Genomic DNA, 23,765 nt, shown 5'->3' on the forward strand with positions numbered 1-23,765 from the left:
GATATCAAATTTGCATGTTACGATACAAAACAAAATGTTTTTAAGTGTCTTTGTGATAAAGTCATAAAATAAATATATATTTGATATGACAAATTTTTAATAAAACTTATATATTATTGATTAGTTTTCATTTGAAAACTCAATCAAACTAACAAACTAAAAATGTATAAATTTTATTTTTAAATTTTTTTTATCCAAAAAAACTACTAAAACGTATTTTATGATTGGGATGAATGACTTATTTTTTTTTTAAGAAAAAACTTTTTTTCATACACATTCAATGTAATCGATGAAGGTGGAGAAAAATATGTTTTAAAAAAAGGGAAACTTTACGTGTGTAGTGATAGTCAAATTGGAAGGCCATAGTCTTGGTTTGGACGTTGGACTCCTTTTTAAAAAGATAAATGATTAATCCTCGTAATAAAATAGCCTAAAAATCTTTTTAACTGTTAGATGATGACATGTAAAAAAATCAGGGACAAGATTAATAAAGAGAATTAGTGGATACCACATGTCACCTTCTTATAATTTTAAAAGGATTTTTAAGCTATTTTGTTAAGAGAAATAGTCATTTCCCTTTTTAAAAATATCAATTTGATTAAAATTACGTGATACACAATGAAGAATCACACCGGTTATGGTAGTCCAAAGGGGAATTTACATATGCCCATATAATCTTTCTCATTTTTTTAGTTAAATGCAAGAACGGTCCCTATGGTTTGTCTTTTTTTGCAACGACAGTCCTTCTCTTGATTTTTTTGCAACGTTGGTCTCTGAAAACATGTTCCAGTTGCAACAACAATCCCCCTCTAACGGATCCGTTAATTAGTTCCGTTAAGTTTGTCACGTGAGTAGCATGTGAGAGATATTAATGTCATTTTACCGACACAAACATATGGTGTTCAAAAGTATCCGTATTCGACCCTGTAATAGGAAAATCCGGTCTGATTTTATCTGAAAAGTCAGATATTCGAACTTCGGATATCCTAAATTTCGCATTTGGATAATGTTTTTTGAAAATATCAAGCATTCGAATATATCCGAGATAATTCGAAGAGTTTGGATATTAAGATTCATTGTGCGAAAGTTCGAATATGCAAAAATCAGATAGTTGAAACTTGGATATTCCCCCAATTTTTTGAAAATTTGAAATTTCAGACAAAGGATTTCAACATCCGACCATATGCAAAAATTTGGATTCGAAGTTTTCGGATATCCGAAGTATTCAAAAGAAAAAAAATCCTAGATATTTTCGTATTAAAACTAAAGGTCCGTTTCTTTTTTTAGTCATTAAGTGTTGACTGTATTAAGTGGCTGAATGCACAAAGAATGCTTGTATGTATTAAGTAAAATAAAGGCAATTGACGGTTATTTTTGTTTATTAAGTCAATAAAAGAAACTTAAAATTTGACTGAATAATTAAGTTTAGAATATTTTTCTTATATTGACGGTTAATTTTTTGTTTCAAATATTTTCGTAAAGTTTATAATATTTTTAGATATTGGAAATAGTCTTTTTCGATATTTTTTGACATTTTCGGATTTAAGAAAAAAAATATATTGAAATTTTTAAATTTTTTTAAAGGTCACTATCTGAATTTAAGTATGAAATATAGAATATCTGACTTTTCAAAGAAAACCATATCAGATTTTCGGATAACAGGTTCAGATATAGATAGTTTTGAACATCCCTAGGTTTGTGTGGGTTGAAAGACATTAATACTCCTTACATGTTACTTACATGGAAAACTTAACGACATTAATTAACAAATCCGTTATAAAGGGACTGTCGTTGCAACTGAAACATGTCTTTAGGGACCATCGTTACTAAAAATTCAAGAGAGACAATGTCTTTGCAAAGACTGACAAACCATAGGGATAATTTTTGCATTTAACTCTTTTTTTTTCTTCCCAACCTCTCCCCCGTGTTTTCTGGTTCTTTTTCCTAGTTGATATCCCTTAACAAAACCCTAAAGAAATCATCTTCGATTTCATCCTAATTTTTTGGGGTTTCAATCAAGTACACAGGAAAAATCACTAATAAACCATTCAAATTTGAACCGGGTAAAGGTATTTTCAAGGTAGTTACCTCGTGTATATATTGCAACTCGTGGGTGAATAAGACCCTAAAACAAAATCTGTCATCGAAATCGAAGTTGCAAACCCCATAACTACCGATGTTTTCTCTCAACAGGTTTTCAAATATTTTTTGGGGTGGGGAATGGCAAAGGCAATGAATACCAATGCTTGGTAGGGGTAAGGTAAGATAATCAATACCCAGAAGTGACTAATGAAGCATTATACAATAATTTGAGGGGTAAGATAATCATTCCTTTTACTTTCATTCTTCTTCCTTTGTTCTCCTTTCTCTGTCTAAGGTCTGATGGTATACATCACCCGCCCATCAAGACATCACTTCCGACAGCCAACACCCACCATCCTCCTGGGTAACCGGCGATACCCCCATCATGTTCCTGTGTTCTCTGATAGGCTACTCCGATAGGCGTGGTGGTGATGGCTGGAGTTGATTTTCGGTCGATGGTGGTTGATGATGTGTGTTCTTAGAGAGGGGAGAAATCGTCGGTGAAGTCATATACCATGCTAGATTTTCTTTCCAGTGAGAGATCGAGAAAAGAACATTCATGATATAAGATGATTTTTTGATGACAAAAACCAAAAGCATCAAAGATTCTATTGAGATAATAGAAAATTCGGGAAGAAATTTTATAGACACATCTATAATAACAGTTAATTTTTGGATGACATAAATTAAATTTTTCGTCCAAACATACTAAAGAAGATGACCAAATATTCTTTTTACATTATTTACACATCAGGCCCCTATATTGTTCTTTATTGGAGTTAATATAGTTATATATAAATATTTTGCATTCTACAAGCGGGAGAACAAAACAAGGAGATGAGAAGGAAGAAGCAAAAATACAAGTGCAGAAGAAGAAAAAAGTAGTGGGAGAGAGAAACAATGGAGCATTATTTTACAACCAAGCAATATTAATAGGGGTATACTTTGATTGCATTACCTTAGCATACCTATTATCTTTTCCTTTCTCATTACCCTATCTGAACCAAGTACCCCTTTAGTAATTAAATTGATGATAAATATATGTTTTCTTAAAGGTGTTAGTGCAACAATAAACTTGTGTTGTCTTATGTGTTGATTTTCACAATGCAAGATTGGAACATGCAACATCCCAATCACTAATTACATTGGCATCAAATGATTCATTCTCAATTTGAATCTTTAACCAAAATAGGATGGAGATATTATATATGGATTGAGATTGAAACCGCAACCCCGGTAGATGAATATGTTTTTCTTTGAATTCTTTTTTTTTTTAAGAATAAAAATAGAACAATGAAAAAGGGGGGGAAGGGGGGAAGTCCCGGAAAAAAGAAAGAAATGAACGAAATTGTATGAGGTGCGTGTCTAATCCCTATTGGAGTAACATAACCCATATGATATTCACACTATGCATGACAAAAGTTTTGACCAAATGGATCATTTTTTAAAAAAGTGTCTAAAGCAAGACCAATACATTTCCAAATTGACCATGTACGTAAATATCCATTTGAAAACTATACTATTTAAATAATAGTGGGATAAAAAAAAAAAATTATCAATAGCACTTTACCATTGGTGATGCTCATAAGACTTATATTTAGTAAATAGTTATTTTGAACATTTTTAAATCTTTAGTCATGATATTTGAACTTATTTTGATAAACATTGGGTTTCAAACAGTTCAAACTTGTTTTCTAACAAAATTTTCAACAACAATATGTTTAGTTCTCCGACGCTGCTAGTTATGTACTCACGAGTTATCAAACCATATATATACATACAAACATAACTATCACCATTGAAAATGTTTTTTACTTTTGCTTACTCGTGACAGTTACTTAGTTACCATGAGACACATAACGAGCTAACTACAAGATTGGTTGTGATTAGCGGATCACTATGAGAACCCTTATAGTCCTTGAGGAACTTCAAACACCATCATTTTTTCTCTTTTTTAAAAATTTAAAATGTAATCTATTATTTCTGAAATTAATCAACTAATTATTTATATATAACAATCAAAGTAGCCTTAGCTACAATAGATTTTCTAAATTTTTTATTCTTACCACTAAACTTTTAGTTTTTTCTATTTTTGTTACAAAATACTAAGGCCTCTCCTTATAGGAGACACTTCTTACCCACTTCTTCCACTATTTATCAGGTTTCTCTCTCCAAGAACACCTCCTCCTTATAACCCCACTTATTCCCCACTTATTCACTATTCATTCACTATTTTATTATTCCATTTTTCTTTTTTCATACAATTCTCTTAAGTTATATAACAAATTAATTAAAATTTTATAAATAATAAAAATAAACAATATACAATTTCAAACTATATATATATATATATATATATATGCAGGGTGTAAAAGTTAAACTTTTTAAACTCTAATAATTATTTTGTGAACAAGTGAAAAGTCAAATGGCTAAATTGAAAATTTACATTAAATATTGGTAATAGATAATCTTGCACGTGATCTTCTTCTTCAAAGGTTCTGCAAGTTCCTTTTAAGCTAGAAACGGATATAAAAAAAAAGAAAAAAAAACCTTTTTTTTTTTAATTTTAATGGCTCAAACTCGCAAAGGGACCCACCTCAAGCCAAGAAACGCGCGTCTGCAAGTGGAATAAACGGTCGGAACGCGCTTGAGACGCAACCGTGCTTATAGCGGCTATCCCCGGCCGCGCGTCCGACGCCGGGAGATGCGACTATAAGGACGGGCCTAATACTTCTGTTGTTTTACATTTTTAACCCAAACTTTCACATCTTCTATTTTTGATACAAACTTAAATTATTTTAGATTTTTTGGTTTCTTATTTTTTGCCACATAACTTTCACCTTTTTTTGTAATTTTTTTATTTTTACCACTAAACTTTTAGTTTATCTACTTTTGCCACAGAGTACTACTACTTTTGTTGTTTTACATTTTTACCTCAAACTTTCACATCTTCTATTTTTGATACAAACTTAGATTATTTAGATTTTTTGGTTTTTTAATTTTTGCCACATAACTTTCATTTTTTAACTTTTGTCACATAACTTTAACTTCTTTTACTTTTAGCACGAAAGTTTGGTTTTATTTCGTTTTTAAACACATGTTTTTTTAATTTTGTCACGTAAGTTTCATTCTCTTATTTTTTACCACATAACCCTTTTTTTTTATAACTTTTGTCAACAATTTTTACTACATAATTTTTGGATTTTTAACTTTTGTCAACGAAGTGTTATTTTTTTAACTTTTTAGTTTTCACCACATAACTTTAAGTATTTGAAGTTCACTTACCAAAGTTTTATTTTATTTACTTTCAATTTTGTAACATTTTTTCACGAAAGTTTCATATTCTTGACTTTTTACCAAATAACTTCAAATTTTTCAATTTCAGCCACCAAAGTTTCATTTTCTATACTTTTGACCACATAACTTTTATCTTTTTAACTTTTGCCACAAAATTTTCATTTTATATAAAATTTTCCACATTTGTAGATGTTTCGTAATATCTACCGAGACAACGCCCGGGGACAAAAAACTAGTTATTTAACTTTTGAATAGACCAATAAAAATTTAGTTTACCTAAAACTACTCTAAAGTTAAATTTTAGATATTAATTTTAAATTGTCGGAGGGGAGATACATTATCTTTCCTATTTTATTTCCAAATCCCCGCCGTCTCCAAATTAATGAAGTAGTTTCTGCTAAACCCTAGCCGGCGCACGATGAAATTTCCCCTTGAGAAACATTCACTTAGCAATCAATCTGTGGGTAAATAATTCTTTCTTCATCTCTTTACTACCTTTATATACATATATACATATATATATTATACAGTACAAAAATCTACCATTGATCAAAAGCCGTCCCACTTGATTAACTGCTAAAGTTGTTGCAATTAGTTACTTGACACAGTCATTTTGTGGGGTAGTACACACAATCATAGCTAGTGTAACGACTTTTCATTTTGTTATGTTATCCTGCCTGTCTTTCTGTATTGGTTTTTTATATTTTTTTATGTTATCTTATTCACTGTATCAGAACCTTACGACTCGAGGCTTTGTCGTGAGGCTTATATCAGTGATACAGTAACTTTAGAGTTTCTGAAGAATCTTATAAGACTTTAGTTGGCTTGCAAGATGAATATAAAGGAAATCACTCAAACAACTTAAATGATTTAGTGAAGAAACATGCGTTGGATTGAAGCTTTTTTGGTGCCCAAAGAGTAATTAAGCTCTCAAAGATGTTAGACAATTGAACGTTTGTTGTTTTAATTTGTTTAGTATTCACTACTCGGTCTTGAAAAGATGTACCTTTTTTTAAAAATTTTTTAAAAAAGTTTTTGGATATTGTATTACTCATACCATCAAAATACCTTTTTTTTAAAAAAGTTACTAAACACAAAGGTTATTTTCCAAATACGTAAATGAAATATACTTGTCAAAGTGCTACCAACAAAAAACAACTAAATTCCCATCAAAAGTTTGACATGGAACTTGACTCTTATGTGTTTGGCAGCCTGCCCCTCATTATTGATTTTGAGCCTTGAAAAATAAGAGCTTACTATTGCATTTGCATATATCCACATAACATATTAAATGGATCGATACTCTTATTTGAGACACTGCATACAGGAAATATAGTTATATCGACATTACCAACAGAAGATATAAATCCCATCAAACATTCAACTTGCCATATGGTCTGTCTAACTTAATTGGTATTCCTTGTTCAGGAACACAAAAGTCAAAAACAATAGTAATAATATGCAGATGTTAAAAAAAATAAAAAAATAGTAATAATCTGCAACATGCTAATGTGGTATTAATTTTAATTGTTGGTGGTGTTCAAGCAACCACAATATATTTATCTTCGTAATGAGTAATGAGCTTTTGGGCTTGATAGTATAAGCTCATGATTTTCTTTGTCTAGTACCCAGTTTTTACTTGAGGAATGGTTTTTGTTTTTTTTGTGGAGCAGTGTTGAACTTTTGTTGACGAATGGGAGAAAAATTCCGTTGAAAGAAAGAAGTGGAAGTAGCTAGATCATTGTTTACGAATGAAATTCACTTCTGGTGGCTGGAGATGGATGAGTAAAAAGTAGATTGCATCTTGATTGAATGGAGAGCCTCTGTACTGGTGACAAAAAGCCGGAGACTAGACAAGTTTAAATCAAGAGGTTGCATAAATACAAGGTCAGAGAAATTATGTTCATTTTTGTTTTGTTTCAAGTGCAATCTTTTATTGTTCCTATATCATAATCGGAACTATTCCTCAAAGACTTTGCTCTCATTGTCTATTTCGTTGATCGATGTCAATGGACCAAGAAATCTGTCCTTTGCTGAAAGCTCATAGGGTAAGAAGAATTGAAAGGTAGGTTTTGTCAGTGATTAAATGGAAAGGTCAACACGAGCGAAAACCAATCAAACTCAAAAAGATAGGCAGATCGAGCGCGCTGAGGGAAATTCCAGAGATCCGGAGACATGTTATCTAACAACTTTAACTTCACACAAAACTTTCTGTTTCTAATTAGTAATAATACGTGTAACCGGGGTAAACAAACATTGTACTTGGAGTGTCGGTATGACGGTGGCAATTTTACTCAAAATTGCCAAAAGTCAAAACATAAACATGTACACACAGGGTCAAAATTTTTAACAAAGAAAATAGCTGTCGAGGAATGAAAGAGGAGTTAACCAGTTTGTAAAGGAGAGGTCTTTTATCTATATGGCTCTATGGGGTGACTTTCTTTTCCTCCGGTGTCGCTAATTTGAAGGTTAGCTTGCAGTCGGTACAGGAAGAGGAGTATTCTTTTCTACTTGCAAGTTGTAACCACAACTATTGCTTATAGAGCATAAGTTCCACTCATGAATCATGATGAGAAATTGATTCATGGGGCATGAAGTTGGCATTCATCATGAGAGAATATTGGAATAAACCACACATTATAAGATATAATGAAGGCATTCAATACTTCATCATAAAAATGGAAAATATCTATATCACTACAAAGCTTAATTAGCCATAGTGTCGGATAATCTATCAAAAAACTGAGAACATGTAAGTTTCAACTTTATCTCAATTTACATAGTGTCGGATAATCTATCAAAAACTGAGTTTGAGGTTTTTATATGCTCTCGCCTCACTACGGGCTAATCGATAGAGGTTAGTAGGCTTCGTGTCAATGCGTTTTTAAATGCTAATACAAATGAATCTTAACTGGAGAATACAAAACGATGATTTAACTTGTGAAGCTAACCAAAAGATCTGAATACAAATGAAACTTGACATTAAATAAGATACACAAGTATGAACACATATCATCATCTCTATATGGTAGAAAATGATATAAACCTGAACTATAAAAAGATATAATAATACCCATTTTTTAGTGCAACAGAAGTTTTTTTTTTCTTTCCTTTCTAATCTACCCTATCAAACACCCTTAAGAATTGTAAATGGAAAATAAAATTAGTATTGGGTGTAATAATAAAAAACAAATTTAAGGGGTGAAATATAAAAAATTATGTTGGCATTAAAAATGAAATTTCTAATTCTGGATCCAAAACAATGCGTTTGATCGACGATTGTATGTATAAATGCAATGCAATGCAATGTCTTTTTCATACATCCCGATATGTCAAAACGTACACTAAACTAAAGTCTAAACACTCACTTTGTAAAATAACACACGTTCAAAACGAGCAACAATACATAGCCTACTACAAGTACCGATCATTTGAAAACCAAAAGTAGAGCCCAAGTTTCAATTATTGCTAAATTAATTTCAAGTCGGTTTATCATCAAAAATTACCAAAGTTCAAAAAATACATTAACACTGCATTCTTGAGTTATTTATTTAAAAGAAAAGAAAAGAAAAGAGAAGAAAACTCATCTTCTTGCATTCTTGAGTTTTTTCTTTTACAAGAAAAGAAAGTGTAAGAAAAGAAAATTGATGATTTTTGCATTAGAAAACTTTCTGGCCATTATTAACCTGATTTGAATGGAAAAATTTTTTCCCAATCTTTTCTTCCCCTATCAAATTTAATCCTTTCTTTTATTTGAATAAAAACTCCAGAATACAGCCTAAGAAAAATCAAATTGGCCGTTACGTAAAATTATAAAGCTAATTACTTTGAAAGTAATCCAATTTGTCATGAACTTTTTTTGATATCTCAACAAATTAATAACGTTTCTGTTACTCCGTATAAGACAAAACTTGACATTCTAATAAACGGATATAACTACCGTCCATACCAACAAATTAATAACGTATAAGACAACTTGACATTCTAATAAGCTAATTTGTCCTAATTTTTTTTTGAAAATGTTGCATTAAGAATAGTTTTATTAATACAACCATCTACAATAAATTTACAAATTGTAATTCAAATAATGTATTGTTGTAGATGTTTAATTTTAGTAAGAATATCAATTAACAAATATTTGATTTTTTTTATTGAATTATGTTGCCCATTTACGAACCTACCGTCCATACCAAAAGTGGCTTCAAAGTTCAAACCCGTCAATCACTATCCAACCCGGTTGCTTCCATAGTCTGACTTAACGTGTCGTTTATTTTGACTAGTCAAAACCTATGAGCATTCTATTTTCCACACCAATATATTCTCAAAACACACCCACCACCTGCATCAACAACTTGTACAAACCGCATTTAAGACCGTACATTATCTAAACGTAAAAAACGTCAACTCTGGAAAAAAACATTCTCATTTTGTATATAAACTGTCGCGTGTATCTCTTCTTAGTAAAGTACAATTTAGATCTTGAAATGGCAACAACCCTGAGACCGGTCAACCACCAGAACCAACCACTCTTAACCACCAACATGCACCGTCGCCGCCGTATAACCGCCACGTTCAACGAATTAGCAATCAACGACGGTGACAAAAAGTCAACCCGATTAGCCAAATCAATCTCAAATATCTTAAACATATATCTCGATAAGCAACCATCTATCAAAAATTTCCTATATCGAACCGCATGGAACGACGTCGTTTCACAAGCCGAAGCTAAACTTGACTTACCAACGGATTCTCCAAAAGAAAATATTTCCCATATCTGGCGGGAAATACACGGCGGGTCGGATTGGGAGAATCTACTTGACCCGTTGGACCCGAATGTTCGAAGAGAGATAATCAAGTACGGTGAGTTTGCACAAGCGACGTATGACGCCTTTGATTTCGATATGTTTTCCGAATATTGCGGAAGTTGTTTGTTTGGTCGGAAAAGGTTGTTTGAGAAATTGGGATTAAAGAAACACGGGTATGATGTTAGTAAATATATATATGCCATGTCACAATATGAGATCCCAAGATGGTTGGAAAAGTCTTATGTTACCGACACGTGGAGTAAGGATAGTAATTGGATGGGTTACGTGGCGGTTAGCGATGATACCGAGACGAAAAGGATTGGGAGGAGAGATATTGTCATGTCGTGGCGCGGGACGGTGTTGCCGTCCGAGTGGTACGAGGATATGCAACGCGATCTCGAGCCGTTAGGGCACGGGGAAGCGAAAGTGGAGCGCGGTTTTTTAAGTATTTATAAGTCGAAACGCGTGACAACTAGGTATAATAAGACGAGTGCGTCGGAACAAGTGATGGACGAGGTTAGACGGTTAACGAAAATGTACAAGGAAAAAGGTGAAGAAGTTAGTTTAACTATAACCGGACATAGTTTGGGGGGAGCGTTAGCGTTATTGAATGCTTACGAGGCGTCTATGATGTTTCCGACGTTGCCTATTAGCGTGATCTCGTTTGGGGCACCTAGGGTTGGGAATATCGCGTTTAGGGATGAGTTACATCATAAAGGCGTGAAAGCGTTGCGTGTGACAATTAAACAAGATCTTGTCCCTCGGATGCCTGGGATTGTGTTTAACGAGACGTTACAAAAATTTGATGACCTAACGGGTACACTTGAGTGGGTTTATCACCACGTTGGGGCAGAGTTGAAGCTCGATGTCAGAGCTTCACCTTTTTTAAAACGTGGGTCTAATTTTGTAGGAATTCATCATCCCGAGACGTATTTACATCTCGTGGATGGTTATGTAAGTAGTAGCTCACCCTTTCGGGCGGATGCTAAACGAGATGTGGCATTGGTGAATAAGTATTGTGATATGCTTGTGAATGACCTTAGGATTCCATCATGTTGGTATCAATTAGCAAACAAAGGGTTAGTTACAAATGAACATGGAAGATGGGTTAGACCAAAAAGGGATCCTGAAGACATACCTTCACCTATTGAAGAAGAACAAAATTCTGAATTCTAGTGTTCATCATTTTGGTGATAATTGCATTTTGGTGGTGCTTTATAAGTTTAGTTTAGTTACTTTTACAAACAATATGTTTTTTGTTTTGTTTTTAGACAGGTCCAGATTTATAAATGACTGAAAATAAGTTTAACTGTACAATCTTATGATTATTAATAGAACAACTAATAATTAGCTATCTGGTTTCTTATTAGTTATTGTATTGGACTACTAGCAGTTTCAAATATTTGAATAAGTATTTTTTTGAGTTTGTTAATCATAATTATTAACAATATATCGCCAGTACACAAAGGGTATTCTACACTTCTACATATTTCAATAGGATAATCTATCTTATAAATATAGCACTCGTATTAACATCATCATTATTAATATCCAGTGGATGGATGTAGTGGTGAAGCAATGATATATACAACACAAGCGTGGCCTAATTAGCTCCATAATTTAAAGTCAAAAGCACGACTGAAATTCCAGAATCAGCACATCATATTATGTAGTTGAAACTGAGCCCAGGAGGACCAAAATAATCAAAGTGACTGACCCCCCTATAGCAATAACTAAGAACTAAATATCAACAAACAAATCATTTCAAATAAAACTTTCATTCTACTACACATCCATCATGCTACTGGTGAAGCAATGATACATACACATATCAACAAACTTGGGTTGTTTTCTCTTTAAACGTTCTCCTCAAACAGTTGGTCATCATGCTTTTCAAACTGTTGGTCATCATGCTTTTCAAACTGCTGGTCATCATGCTTTTCGGGGACAAGGCTTGGTGGTAAGAAGGACTTGTAGACGATTTCCATGTTTGGTGTCTCCTTCAACTCGTGACAGGCAACTTCTAGTGCCGTGGATTGGAAAAACCGGTAGAATTTCTTGCTACAAACGAATGAAAAGATGATGGTCATTATTGGGAGTGGGATGATGACAGGGGTGAAGTGGAACTCCTTTACTCCAAAGTACCCGACCATTGTGACTTGGAATAGTGCCAAGGAGGCTAAGATGCGTGCATGCATGTGTGGCCACATCCTTCCGTAGCTCTCATACTTTGGGACATAGACTTTCAGGACCTGCGAAATAACAACAATTTAATTATACAGATGAACTCTACGATTTAAGCAGCGTAAGTGTTACTTGAATATGACTATTCAGATTGTACTAGGAGTTATTTCATAGTCACCATACCATGGTGCACCAGATCCCAGGATACAGATATTAGTAAAGTTACAATGCAGGTTAATGTTTCTTTATTATCATCATCTCTAAGGGTTGGTTGATTCAGATATATGAAAGAAACAAATAGCTCAAAAGGGGGACAGGTCAGGTGAATTTAAAGTCATCCCAAATGTATAAATCTCCTCAAATCATTTTGTTTCAAAACTTTATTATTGAAGTAATGCATTTTAAAATCCTTTTTGACACACTCACGATTTACTATTTAAGTGTAGTAATTAGTAAAATCCAGTCTGATCTGACAAAAATGATAGTCGTAACATGTCTTGTCCCAAATCGCCTCAACCTGTTGTTACCCAATGGCCCTTTCTAATACATCTAAGTCGAACATGGTGCTCCCTAGTATGCATAAGTTCACAAAAATGAAAGCATTCCTTAAACATGTCTTACACACATGACCGCTCTTTTAATAGTCTTTGTGAAGACCAAAACAGACAATATCGGTTGGGTTTGCACATTGATATGTTTTGTCCATTTCTTTGATGTTAATAATTACAGTATTAGATTAGATACGATTAAGAAAACTACCCATAATCCCATATAATACAAACCCATATTGTGACATATTTTCACATAAATGGGTTAAAATGGTTACCCATATATTTCTGCATGAGCTGAACTAATATAAGTTAGAAAAGAATCGTCTTACCTGATTTCGAAATACCAGCCATCCTAGTCCGAAGTATATTGCACCAAACGGAATAATTAGAGGAGCGATGACAGAGTAACAAAGGGTAATTGTGAGAATAAGCATGTCATTGGGAATTTTGGTTGCGTATCCAAGATCGGAAGGGTACCAAGCCTCTTTCACATCTCCTTCGGTCTTGCACAGATACTTCTTCTTGATATGGAATATAATCAAAGGAACTAATCTTGACAACTCAAGCCCGTAACCAACAAAGAATCTGAGATTTAAAAAATATTAACAGAATAGACATTGTTAACACTTAACACAGAATCAGGTGACAAAAATAAAAAAAGCCAAATTAAAAGCACCACCATGGAATCTATTTTTATGTAGTTTTATAATCAAAGCAACCAAAGTTAGAGGTGGTTATGTTACCCATATACGAAAGCTAGTATTAGGGTCATGATCCAGGTCAAACCAAAAATGGGTCAAATGGTGCGTAAGCAAACAGGCCAAACGTTTCTGAAGTGTCGATGGCTACAAACTCCTCAACCATGGTACAAGTAACAGTCATTAAAGTAAACATAATATTTGTAATTCAGCAGAGAAAATCAGTGTTTTGGGTTAAATGTGTGGGTCAAGCCAACCCATAGTCCCATACCAAAATTTTCCGCTCCAACCCATGCCTATTCTGATTCATTACTCAACCTGTTCAGTCTGCCAATATATAAGTATTAAAAGATACAACTATAAGCTTACTTGAGAGCCACAAAAGTCAAAAAGAAAGTAGCGTTCCCAGGAAGGCTCGTTGCTAGCCTTTCAGGTATGGTGTTTGGTTTTTTCTGAATTTCCTTGAAAGATTCGAAAAGAGTTCCACCAATTGTAACACCAATAAACACATTAAACACTGAGAAATAAAAGTATTTCCCTGAGGCAGCCCTCTCTGCGTGACTCTCTGATGGAATCCCTTCAGCCTTCGATAAAAACAAAAGGAACTTGGGCAGCAAAGCTAGAAATACGATAAGAGCAATCTGAGGGAGATAAGCTCCCAGCACTGTTCTAATTGTTTCCTGATCAAGAATAGAACTCAAAAAGGGCATCAACTCTTTCAAATTTGGAAGAGTCGTGAAAGCAGAAATCAGCCCAATGGGGATCATGTAAAAGCATATCGTCAAGAAAACAATAAAGTATACAACGTATTGTCGTGTCTCTCTTTCATAAAAAGTTTTAGGGAGGTTACTCCATAAGATTTGTCGTGGTTCAGGAGCATCGATGACTGTCCATGTGTCAATCATCCGTGCATGTGCACTCTGAGCGGCTGAAGCCGCATTAACCCGGCTAGTGAAAAAGACAATGGCCGAACCCTGTTGCTTCTCTTTAAGAGTTACTTTCTGTGCAGCCTCAAGTTTTGGGGTCAACTCACGGATCTTGTCATTGTAGTATTCAATTGAATCCACCTTCTTACCAAGGAGACCAAGGAACCCAGTTCTGTGAGTCGGTTTCACAGGTTTTGGGCCTTTTTTTGAGTTTTCATATATGATTTCAGCCCGCACGACCTTCTTTTTACAATCTTGCAATTCTTCATAGATTTTGTTGACTGCTTTGTTATCTGTTACCATCATTGATTTGTAAAATGTATCAGGATATATTCTTTTGAAGAAGGTGTCAACTTGTTCCTTTTTAGAAGAAGCTTCAGATGAAGGAGGTATGTCCCTGACCAAAACAGCAAATTGTTCAGCTTTAACTTCCGGAGACGCAAGTACCTCAGCTCTCAAATCAGATACATGCTTGTATCCTTTCCACAAAAGGAAATACGAGACAAACGAAACCCAATAACAAGCTACCACAGACGCCCATAACCGTGATCCATTCTCCTACAACACAAGTTTTTAAGCAAAAGAAATTGATCAGTATATATAAAAGCAAATTACATATCACTCAAAGCGAAAGGTTTTTAAACTAACTTTGAGGTGTGCCATTGATAGCTTGTCAAGATCTTGGAAAGCATTCTTCCCAGTAGAATTCTTAACACCCGGGTTATTTTCAGTTATAGCAATGGGCAAAAGTACCGGTAGTAATACAATTCCCGATAGAAGAAGTATCCCGAATACTGGAAACAAGATAGTAAACAAAAGAAAATGTTAAAGGAGACATAAATATAATACCAACATGTTGCTAATTTGATATTTGATAGTAGAACAAAACAGGAAGTAAGAGAGACAAGACATAATCATATATCTTAAGTCACAACCAATTGGTGATTATATTTCATTCAACAATTAACCGTCCTGTTTACAACTAGCCATTCTTTACTTAGATGTGTAAATGTTTTTGCATTATATAAATTTCAAGTCATAGGGTGATTGTTAAGGCTGGTTCATGAGCCCAAGATTCCAACTAAAAAATCAGTTGGAGGCTTGGTTGGTTGGTTCCAAAGTGGACTTTCCGAATACAGTCATGTTTCAAAGTATAGTCCTGGTATGGCAAACAGTTTCCTTAACAAGCGGCTCAATGAATCTAATAAACTCCACATTGCCTATCAAATACTGTCCTATGGGGTGGGCAGGGCCGCGGGGCATTGGACCGGCCAAATGTTGCTGCTTATTAACATTTTTTGCAAAGATTACTCGAAAACAAACTAAGAAACGCGAGTAATTCACTAAATTTCCATCAGTTGATTTCTGAGGGGTAAAAAAGATAACTTTACATATCAAACTTTAAGTACTTAATAAAGTTTATACAATTTTTGTAAGGGTATACGAGGGTTGGTGTCCGCGCGTTGGGGCGGTTAAACAGGAATGATAATACAAAACAGTGGGTTGGAATTGATATGAATAGGAAGGAGAGAAAGAAGTGACTGGATGTTAGATCTTGGTAGAGTGTTCTGATTGTGTTTAGAGATATAGAATTAGAGATAATACGTGAATTAAGGACTATGAGAATATTGAAAAAATTAGTTACATTTCATAAAATAGATTTCTAGTTTGTATTATAAAATGGTATACATAAATTTCTTTTGATACTATAGTACTTCTAACACACTTTTTTTATTTATTTCAATCACCATCTTTAAAGTTAATTTAGCATATATACTTTTGAGTCATACTGAGTAATTAAAATTATTCCCACCTTACTAAAAAAAGAAAGAGCATATCAATGAAAAGTAAACAACAATCCAATACCAAATTATAAATTATTCAATAAAAATAAATTAATCCAAAAGTAAACATACTTTATTACCAAAATCAGAGATTAACAAGCAATAAAATAATATAAAAAGTATTTTAGTAATACATAAAAAAAGCCAAATAAATTAAAGAAAATAAATAAAGAATAGTACAGTAGTAGGTAAAAAAAGTAAATAAGAGAGTATATATTTACCGGTGCTTAAGAAAACAAAGTAGACGGCAGAATCAAGACCAGATAAGTTGATAACATCTCTTTCAGAAGAAGAAATAGCTTCATGGATCCAAGCAAAGGGGTTACGGATCTTGGACCTGGATCCTTCATATGGCTCCATGCCTTTCAATATCCGGTTCGGATAATAAATGACTTCATTCCCGGGCTTAGTACATAACCAGGCAAACAATATCATTAAAATCACAAATATGATAAAAGAAGTACCCAGTGAGGTTAAAAACGAACTAAAATCCATCCTTAATTGTTTTTGTTTTTGGTTTCTCTCTTTAATTAGCTAACAAAACTACACACAAACAGTAGTTGTGTTATTTTGTGTTTATGGATATGATAGATGTTGGGTTAAGAGGTGGTTGATTGGTTGAAGGATAGACGTACAGCTAGGTAGGCAGACAGGTATGAGAGGGAGGGAAGTTACCGTTGGGGTGAAGGAAAGGGGGCCGGGGGTGTCTGTGTGAGTGGGTTAAATAAAGTATACGTAAAGGTCAGGGTTTGGATATTTATATAGATATAGTAAGTTTATATATATATATATACATAAAAAGATAAAGAAGAAGAATTAAAGGGTGTCAGAGGAGCAGTCATGGGTGTGTGTAATTTCCGTGTTTTGGCTCTTTATTAGTACGAGTACATTTTTGTCGGCAGTGTCACATGTGGTTCGAGTTAAGCATAAGCATTGCTTAACACGGGTAAACCGCTCTAATTACCGAGATTCTATAATATATAATCTGTAGATGATAACCGACCAATGTTCAAAAAAAGATGATAACCGACCATCTTGGAGTTTTTAAAAAATATATATTATTAATATGATGGAATACACAGAGAATTAATGGTCAATCAAGTTCGCCAATGCGTTTAGTCGTTTAAGGGGAGGCGAGAGACTCTCTTTAAATCCTTGTGTTTAATTTTGAATATTAATACTAGTATTCAATATTTACTTGTACGTTAAAAAGAAAAATTAAGTTCAAGGAATTACACGATATTTTCCATTCTAAATATTTTGCTAGGATATAGATGTTACACGCAATACAGGCTGATAATGATATTATTCATAATGAAAAGAGCAAAATTTCAGCTTTTCTTTAACACTAAATAAAGTTGTTTAAAAGTAATAAATTCCGGTAGGGTATACAACTTTAATAATTTCAACAGGTAGTTTTGATTATTAATAATCCCATAAGGCAACAACCTACTATACGTCTATAACCTATGTCTATCATCATCTATCTATAAACCAACCATATATACTCATGTTTAATCAAAATTGATTACCAAATTAAAGTAAGGTCTAGATAAGAAGCTCTGATCCCAAGTATTATTTGATATCCATTAGTCTTCCTGTCAGGTTAATGTCTAAATGAAAGTCGAACGTCGAAGTAATTATACATTCTTTTAGTTTACGTGGTATACCACAAATGTTTTTAAACTGCCCACTTGCAATATTCAATTAATATAACTTATTATTTATACTCCTTATTAAAGATTATACATTTCCCCCAAATGGAAAGTGTTAGTGTGTTACCAAAATGTCACATGCGAAATTACCAAAATGTCTTTAATAAACACCCCACCATGAGAGAGTTTTTATAAATTACCAAATTTGCCCTTAATGAATTAATTTACATTCTAAACCCTTATTTTAATACTTAACACTTTAAGCCCTTATCTTTTAAAAATTTCCACCTACACCACTTGACACTACCACCACCACCAATAGTACCATCGCCGACACACCACTAGACCGTATTTTCCACCATCACCGCCGCCGCATTGCGCGGATACCATATTCATAAGACCTAACGAAAATATATTAAAATTGAAAATATGTATGTGTGTAACTTTAAGACAACTGTTTTAGTTGATCAATTATAATTTTTAACTACTTTAAGTTAATTAACTCAACAAATGTCATTAATTGAATTATAGTTAAATTTTATCTTACTTCTAACTTTCAGCAAAGTTATTAAATAATTTACATAGACAAATGTTGAAGTTTTTAGCTTTAAACAAACAGAATTATGGAAAGTTGAATATTAGGTTATCATGGAGCTCATACAATTACGTCATTTTGATCAAAAAATGTAACAAAAATCCCTAATAATATCACTTTTTTATATCAAATAGATGGCTTTCTTGATTTAGCTTTTGGATTGAAAAAAAAAATTGCGAGCAAAATATAAACTTAATCTGAATCGAAGAATATTTTTCAAACCAGCCTGAATTATTATTAGTGATGAAAGGAAACTAAAGCTACAATCAAATTCATTGTTGAATATCTTTGCAATAAATACAAATTGGTCCACCAACTTGTGATTAAAATTGATGATTGTCATTTTTTCTTTTATGGAGAGTGATATATCTACATACTTTTTAGTCATCTACAACAATTGTATATAATTCACAGCACAATATACAACTGTATAATGCAAGTATTTTTGTGAATGACTAAAATAGTAGTAAAACCTAAAAGTAGTTGTAGATATATTACTTCCTTTTTTTTATACATGTATGCGCATAATACGACAGTAACAGTGGCGACAATGGCGATAGCTGTGGTGGCTGAGACGAGTGGTAGGGTTGACGGTAGCGACGATGGTGGCGACGATGACGGCGATGTTGATTATTTATGTAAAAGTATTTGATGTAAAAGGGTAGTGTAGTTATTTTTATGGTTACATGATATATTTTATAAATAATTTTATTAAGGGTATTGTAAATATTATTTGTTGGAAAAATAATGATTCGTATTAATTAATATAATATAAACATGATTAATAATACTAACCTGAAGATCCTGGGGAACCTGTTAGTTGATTCAGCATACGTGCCATTGTGATCGGTTCCCAAATTAAGATGATTATAGGTTAGATGGGGAAGAAGAGAAAACACACACACAAATTAGAGAGGGGGGCCCGAAAATAATTATGTGATTAGTCACTAATGACTTAATTATGTTATATTTATATACATAACATTTATACTTAGCCCCCTTGGTGTTTTGTGTGATGTGAATTATAAGTCTCTTTAATTCTAATCACCTAATGGGAAACCCTATATTATGTCATTAATGGTAAATACGTCCATCGTATATTTACCGACATAAGGATTTTAATTATTTGTCAATTATCATTTGAGACTGATATATGATCGGTGAAGGTCACAACTTCGTGGTTCCAACATTCTCCCACTTGACCAAGCGATCATTTATCTATGAATATCACAGTTAATCCGGCCGGGATAATACTCATTTTGTTTTACACCGAAATCATAGCCAATAAGTACAGTCGTAGAGAAGAACATCAACTCAGGACCCCCACTAGTCAAACTATGACTCAGATTTAAAACTAAATAAGCAATGATCAATTGACTGAGACAAATTTTGTTACAGTAATGTCCATACATTATTATGCATGCTGAATGTAAATAATAGACAAACAAAATCTGAATACAGAGGAAAATTTTATTAAATATAATGACCCAACAAGTACAATATGCTATCAAATTAAATCTTTTGTTAGCCCCATCTTCGACACATGTCCTATGAAGATATTAGGAGGAAGACCTTTGGTCATCGGATCCGCTAGCATATCATTTGTACTTATGTACTCAATACAAAGAACATTTTCCTCAACTCGTTCGCGTACAAACAGATACTTTGTATCGAGGTACAGTCCAGCGCCAGTCGAACTGTTACTGTTCGAGAAAGTTACGGCAGCTGAGTTATCACAGTAAAGCTTCAATGGTCTAGAAATATAATTGACGATTTTAAGTCCACTGACAAGGTTCCTTAACAACATCCCATGACAAGTGGCATTGTAAACGACAATATATTCAGCCATCATGGTGGACGTTGCAGTCAGTTTCTGTTTATGACTCCGCCAAGAGATAGGTCTGCCAGCTAACATGAAAATATATCCAGAAGTGGATTTCTTGTCCTCTTTGCTTTTAGCAAAATCGGAATCAGAATATCCTACTACTTCTAAGTCATCACTCATTCTAAAAGTTAGTTTGTAGTCTTTGGTCCCTTGCCGATATCGTAGAACCTTTTTAGCCGCTTTCCAGTGTGCCAATCCAGGATTAGACAAATAACGTCCTAGCATACCGGCGATGTAAGCGATATCTGGTCGAGTGCAGACTTGAGCATACATAATGCTCCCAACTACAGATGCATAAGGTATCACCCTCATCTGCTCCTTTTCAATCTCAGTACTCGGGGTTTGGAAAGAACCGAATACGTCTCCTTTAACTACTGGAGCTACAGTGGGCGAGCAGTCCTGCATTTTATAGCGTTCCAGAATACGGTCAATATAGGCCCTTTGAGAAAGACTCAGAACACCATTACGCCTATCCCGGTGTATTTCGATATCTATGACATAAGAGGCCTCACCGAGATCTTTCATGTCAAAATTCTGCGAAAGCATGCGCTTTGTTTCATGCAGCATATCCAAGTTGTTACTTGCAAGTAGGATGTCATCTACGTACAAAACAAGGATTATGAAGTTACTCCCACTGATCTTGAGATAGGTGCATTGATCCACTGGATTCTTTAAGAAGTCTTGTCCTTTCATGACTTCATCGAACTTAAGGTACCATTGACGTGACGCTTGTTTCAACCCATATATGGACTTCTTCAACTTGCAGACCATGTGCTCTTTACCTTTTGGAATGAATCCTTCAGGCTGCCACATGTATACGTCTTCTTCCAAGTCTCCATTAAGAAAAGCGGTCTTGACATCCATCTGATGTAACTCGAGATCAAAATGAGCTACTAGTGCCATGACGATCCTTAGGGAATCTTTACGAGACACAGGAGAAAAGGTCTCTTGATAATCAATTCCAGCCTTTTGAGTATAGCCTTTTGCAACCAGTCTAGCCTTATAGCGTTCAATATTTCCATTCGGGTCTAGTTTGGTTTTGAAGACCCATTTACAACCTGTTGGTTTGGATCCTTCAGGAAGTTCAACCAAATCCCAAACGTCATTATGTTTCATGGAATTAAGCTCTTCAATCATGGCGTCATTCCATTTAGAGGCTTGGTCACTATTAATGGCTTCTTGATAAGAGGTAGGATCAGTAAGCTTTCCAATGTCCTCATCTTCAGCTAAGAAGGTGACATAATCATCAAAATTTGTGGCCCTTCGTTGCCTGGATGATCTTCTAAGCTGAATTTTGGGTTCTGTAACGGAAGGTCCTTCATTATTCGCAGCATCAACATTATGATTAGGAGGAGGATTCTGATTAGGAGAAGGAGGATCATTGATATTAGCAGCGTTGTGATTAGGAGAAGGTTGATCAGTGGTTTGAGCAGCGTTGGGTACAAGAGGAATTATCAGAGGACTAATAACCGACGAGTGGTTTCCCCCCGCATCTTGTACTTCATGCAAATCCAAGTTATGATTTGTCGTGCTCCCACTGATCTCTGAGTTCTCAAGAAAAGTAGCATGCTGCGTGTCAGTAATGGAAGTAGTATGGGTAGGACAGTAAAACTGATAACCTTTTGAGTTATCTGGATAACCAACAAAGAAACATGTAATGGTTTTAGGGTCCAGTTTGTTTAGGTTTGGGTTATAGATTTTAGCTTCGGCAGGACAGCCCCATACTTTCATATATGCTAGACTTGGTTTCTTACCTGTCCAAATCTCATGAGGAGTTTTAGGGACAGATTTGGATGGAACCCTATTGAGTATATGAATGGCTGTTTTTAAGGCCTCAGTCCAAAGGAAATTAGGTAAGTTGGTGTTGGCAAGCATACTTCTCACCATGTCCATTAAGGTTTGGTTTCTCCTTTCAGCAACACCATTTTGTTGAGGAGAACCAGGCATGGTGTATTGGTTAATAATGCCATGGTCTTTGCAATAATTATGGAAAGGACCAGGAGCTTGACCAATGTCAGTATGTCTGCCATAATATTCACCTCCCCTATCTGATCTTACAACTTTTATTTTACGATCGAGTTGGTTTTCAACCATAGTTTTATAATCAATAAAAGTTTGTAAAGACTAAGATTTTTCCTTAATTAAATACAGGTGCATATAACGCGAATAATCGTCAATGAATGTAATAAATGATGTATGACCAGTGATTGATGTGGAATAAGGGCCGCTAATGTCAGTGTGTATTATTTCCAACAAGTTGGAACTCCTAGTGGCTCCTTTCTTGTTAACTTTAGCCATTTTCCCTTTAAGGCACTTAATACATGTTTCAAAATCACTGAAATCGAGAGAAGGTAAGATTCCATCTTTCACGAGTCGTTTCATGCGATCTTGTGAGATGTGGCCAAGACGTTTATGCCACAAGATAGAGGAATTCTCCAATTTCTTAGGTGATTTTGTCTTTGTTTTAGTTACATCATCAACATTAAGAGACAACAAAGACTGGGAAAATTTATGATCTAGTTCTAATTTATACAGTAATCCATCCAAAAAACCACGACCAAGCAATTCATTATTTAAAGTAATAGCAATCTTGCCGCTACCATGAATCATTACATAACCTTCAAGATCAAGTTTACCAATAGATACAAGATTCCGAGTAATTCTCGGTACATATAAGGTATCTACTAGTCTAATAGTCTTTCCGGTACTCATATGTAAAATTAAAGTTCCCATGGCTTCGACATCTAAGAGATCACCACTTCCAACTCTAAGCTTTCTTTGGCCCTTTGGTAGCTTCTGGATTGTAAGGAATCCCTGCATTGAGTTGGTCACATGAACCATAGAACCAGAGTCACCCCACCATGTATTAATAGGTACATCAGTCATAAAAGAATCAAATATTGCATAAAGTACGTTACCTTTCTTAGCTAGCCATTCCTTGAATTTAGGGCAACTTTTCTGAGTGTGCCCATTTGCACGACAAAATTTACAATGAAGTTTGCCACTCAAGGGATTAGAGCTAGAAGCAACTGCACCAGGATTGGTCTTAGGGACTTTATTTGCATTCTTATTACCAGAATTACCAGATCTACCCTTTCTTTTCTTAGAATTAGCAGTGGTGGTAAGATGAACAGACTCAGGTTGTGCCAGTTTGAGGCGTTCCTCCTCTTGCACACACATCAAAATTAGATAACTCGTTGACCACTTATCCTTCATAGCATTGTAATTCACTTTGAAGGTGTC

The 23,765-nt window shown here is 34.2% G+C and overlaps 2 protein-coding genes and 1 long non-coding RNA gene across 3 annotated transcripts; 2 read left to right on the forward strand and 1 right to left on the reverse strand.

Annotated features, from left to right (window-relative positions):
- Nucleotides 1-5,722: 5,722 nt before the first annotated feature.
- LOC122594098 lies at nucleotides 5,723-7,779 on the forward strand. The gene is made up of 2 exons (XR_006322927.1): nucleotides 5,723-5,843; nucleotides 7,053-7,779. It is a non-coding gene; the product is annotated as an uncharacterized LOC122594098 (long non-coding RNA).
- A 1,663-nt stretch (nucleotides 7,780-9,442) lies between these two features.
- On the forward strand, nucleotides 9,443-11,538 carry LOC122593059 (phospholipase A1-Igamma1, chloroplastic). The gene has a single exon (XM_043765400.1). The coding sequence runs from the start codon at nucleotides 9,864-9,866 to the stop codon at nucleotides 11,358-11,360; it is 1,497 nt and encodes a 498-aa protein (XP_043621335.1). The 5' UTR covers nucleotides 9,443-9,863; the 3' UTR covers nucleotides 11,361-11,538.
- Nucleotides 11,539-11,828: 290 nt separating this feature from the next.
- LOC122594552 (CSC1-like protein ERD4) lies at nucleotides 11,829-17,127 on the reverse strand. The gene is made up of 5 exons (XM_043766993.1): nucleotides 16,609-17,127; nucleotides 15,192-15,337; nucleotides 13,987-15,101; nucleotides 13,249-13,504; nucleotides 11,829-12,436 (listed from the first exon to the last, which is right to left on the reverse strand). Exons 1-5 carry the CDS (start codon nucleotides 16,880-16,882, stop codon nucleotides 12,041-12,043), a joined length of 2,187 nt encoding a protein of 728 aa, XP_043622928.1. The 5' UTR covers nucleotides 16,883-17,127; the 3' UTR covers nucleotides 11,829-12,040.
- Nucleotides 17,128-23,765: the final 6,638 nt, after the last annotated feature.

The sequence above is a fragment of the Erigeron canadensis genome, chromosome 3 (assembly GCF_010389155.1).
Source record: "Erigeron canadensis isolate Cc75 chromosome 3, C_canadensis_v1, whole genome shotgun sequence".
NCBI lineage: Eukaryota > Viridiplantae > Streptophyta > Magnoliopsida > Asterales > Asteraceae > Erigeron > Erigeron canadensis.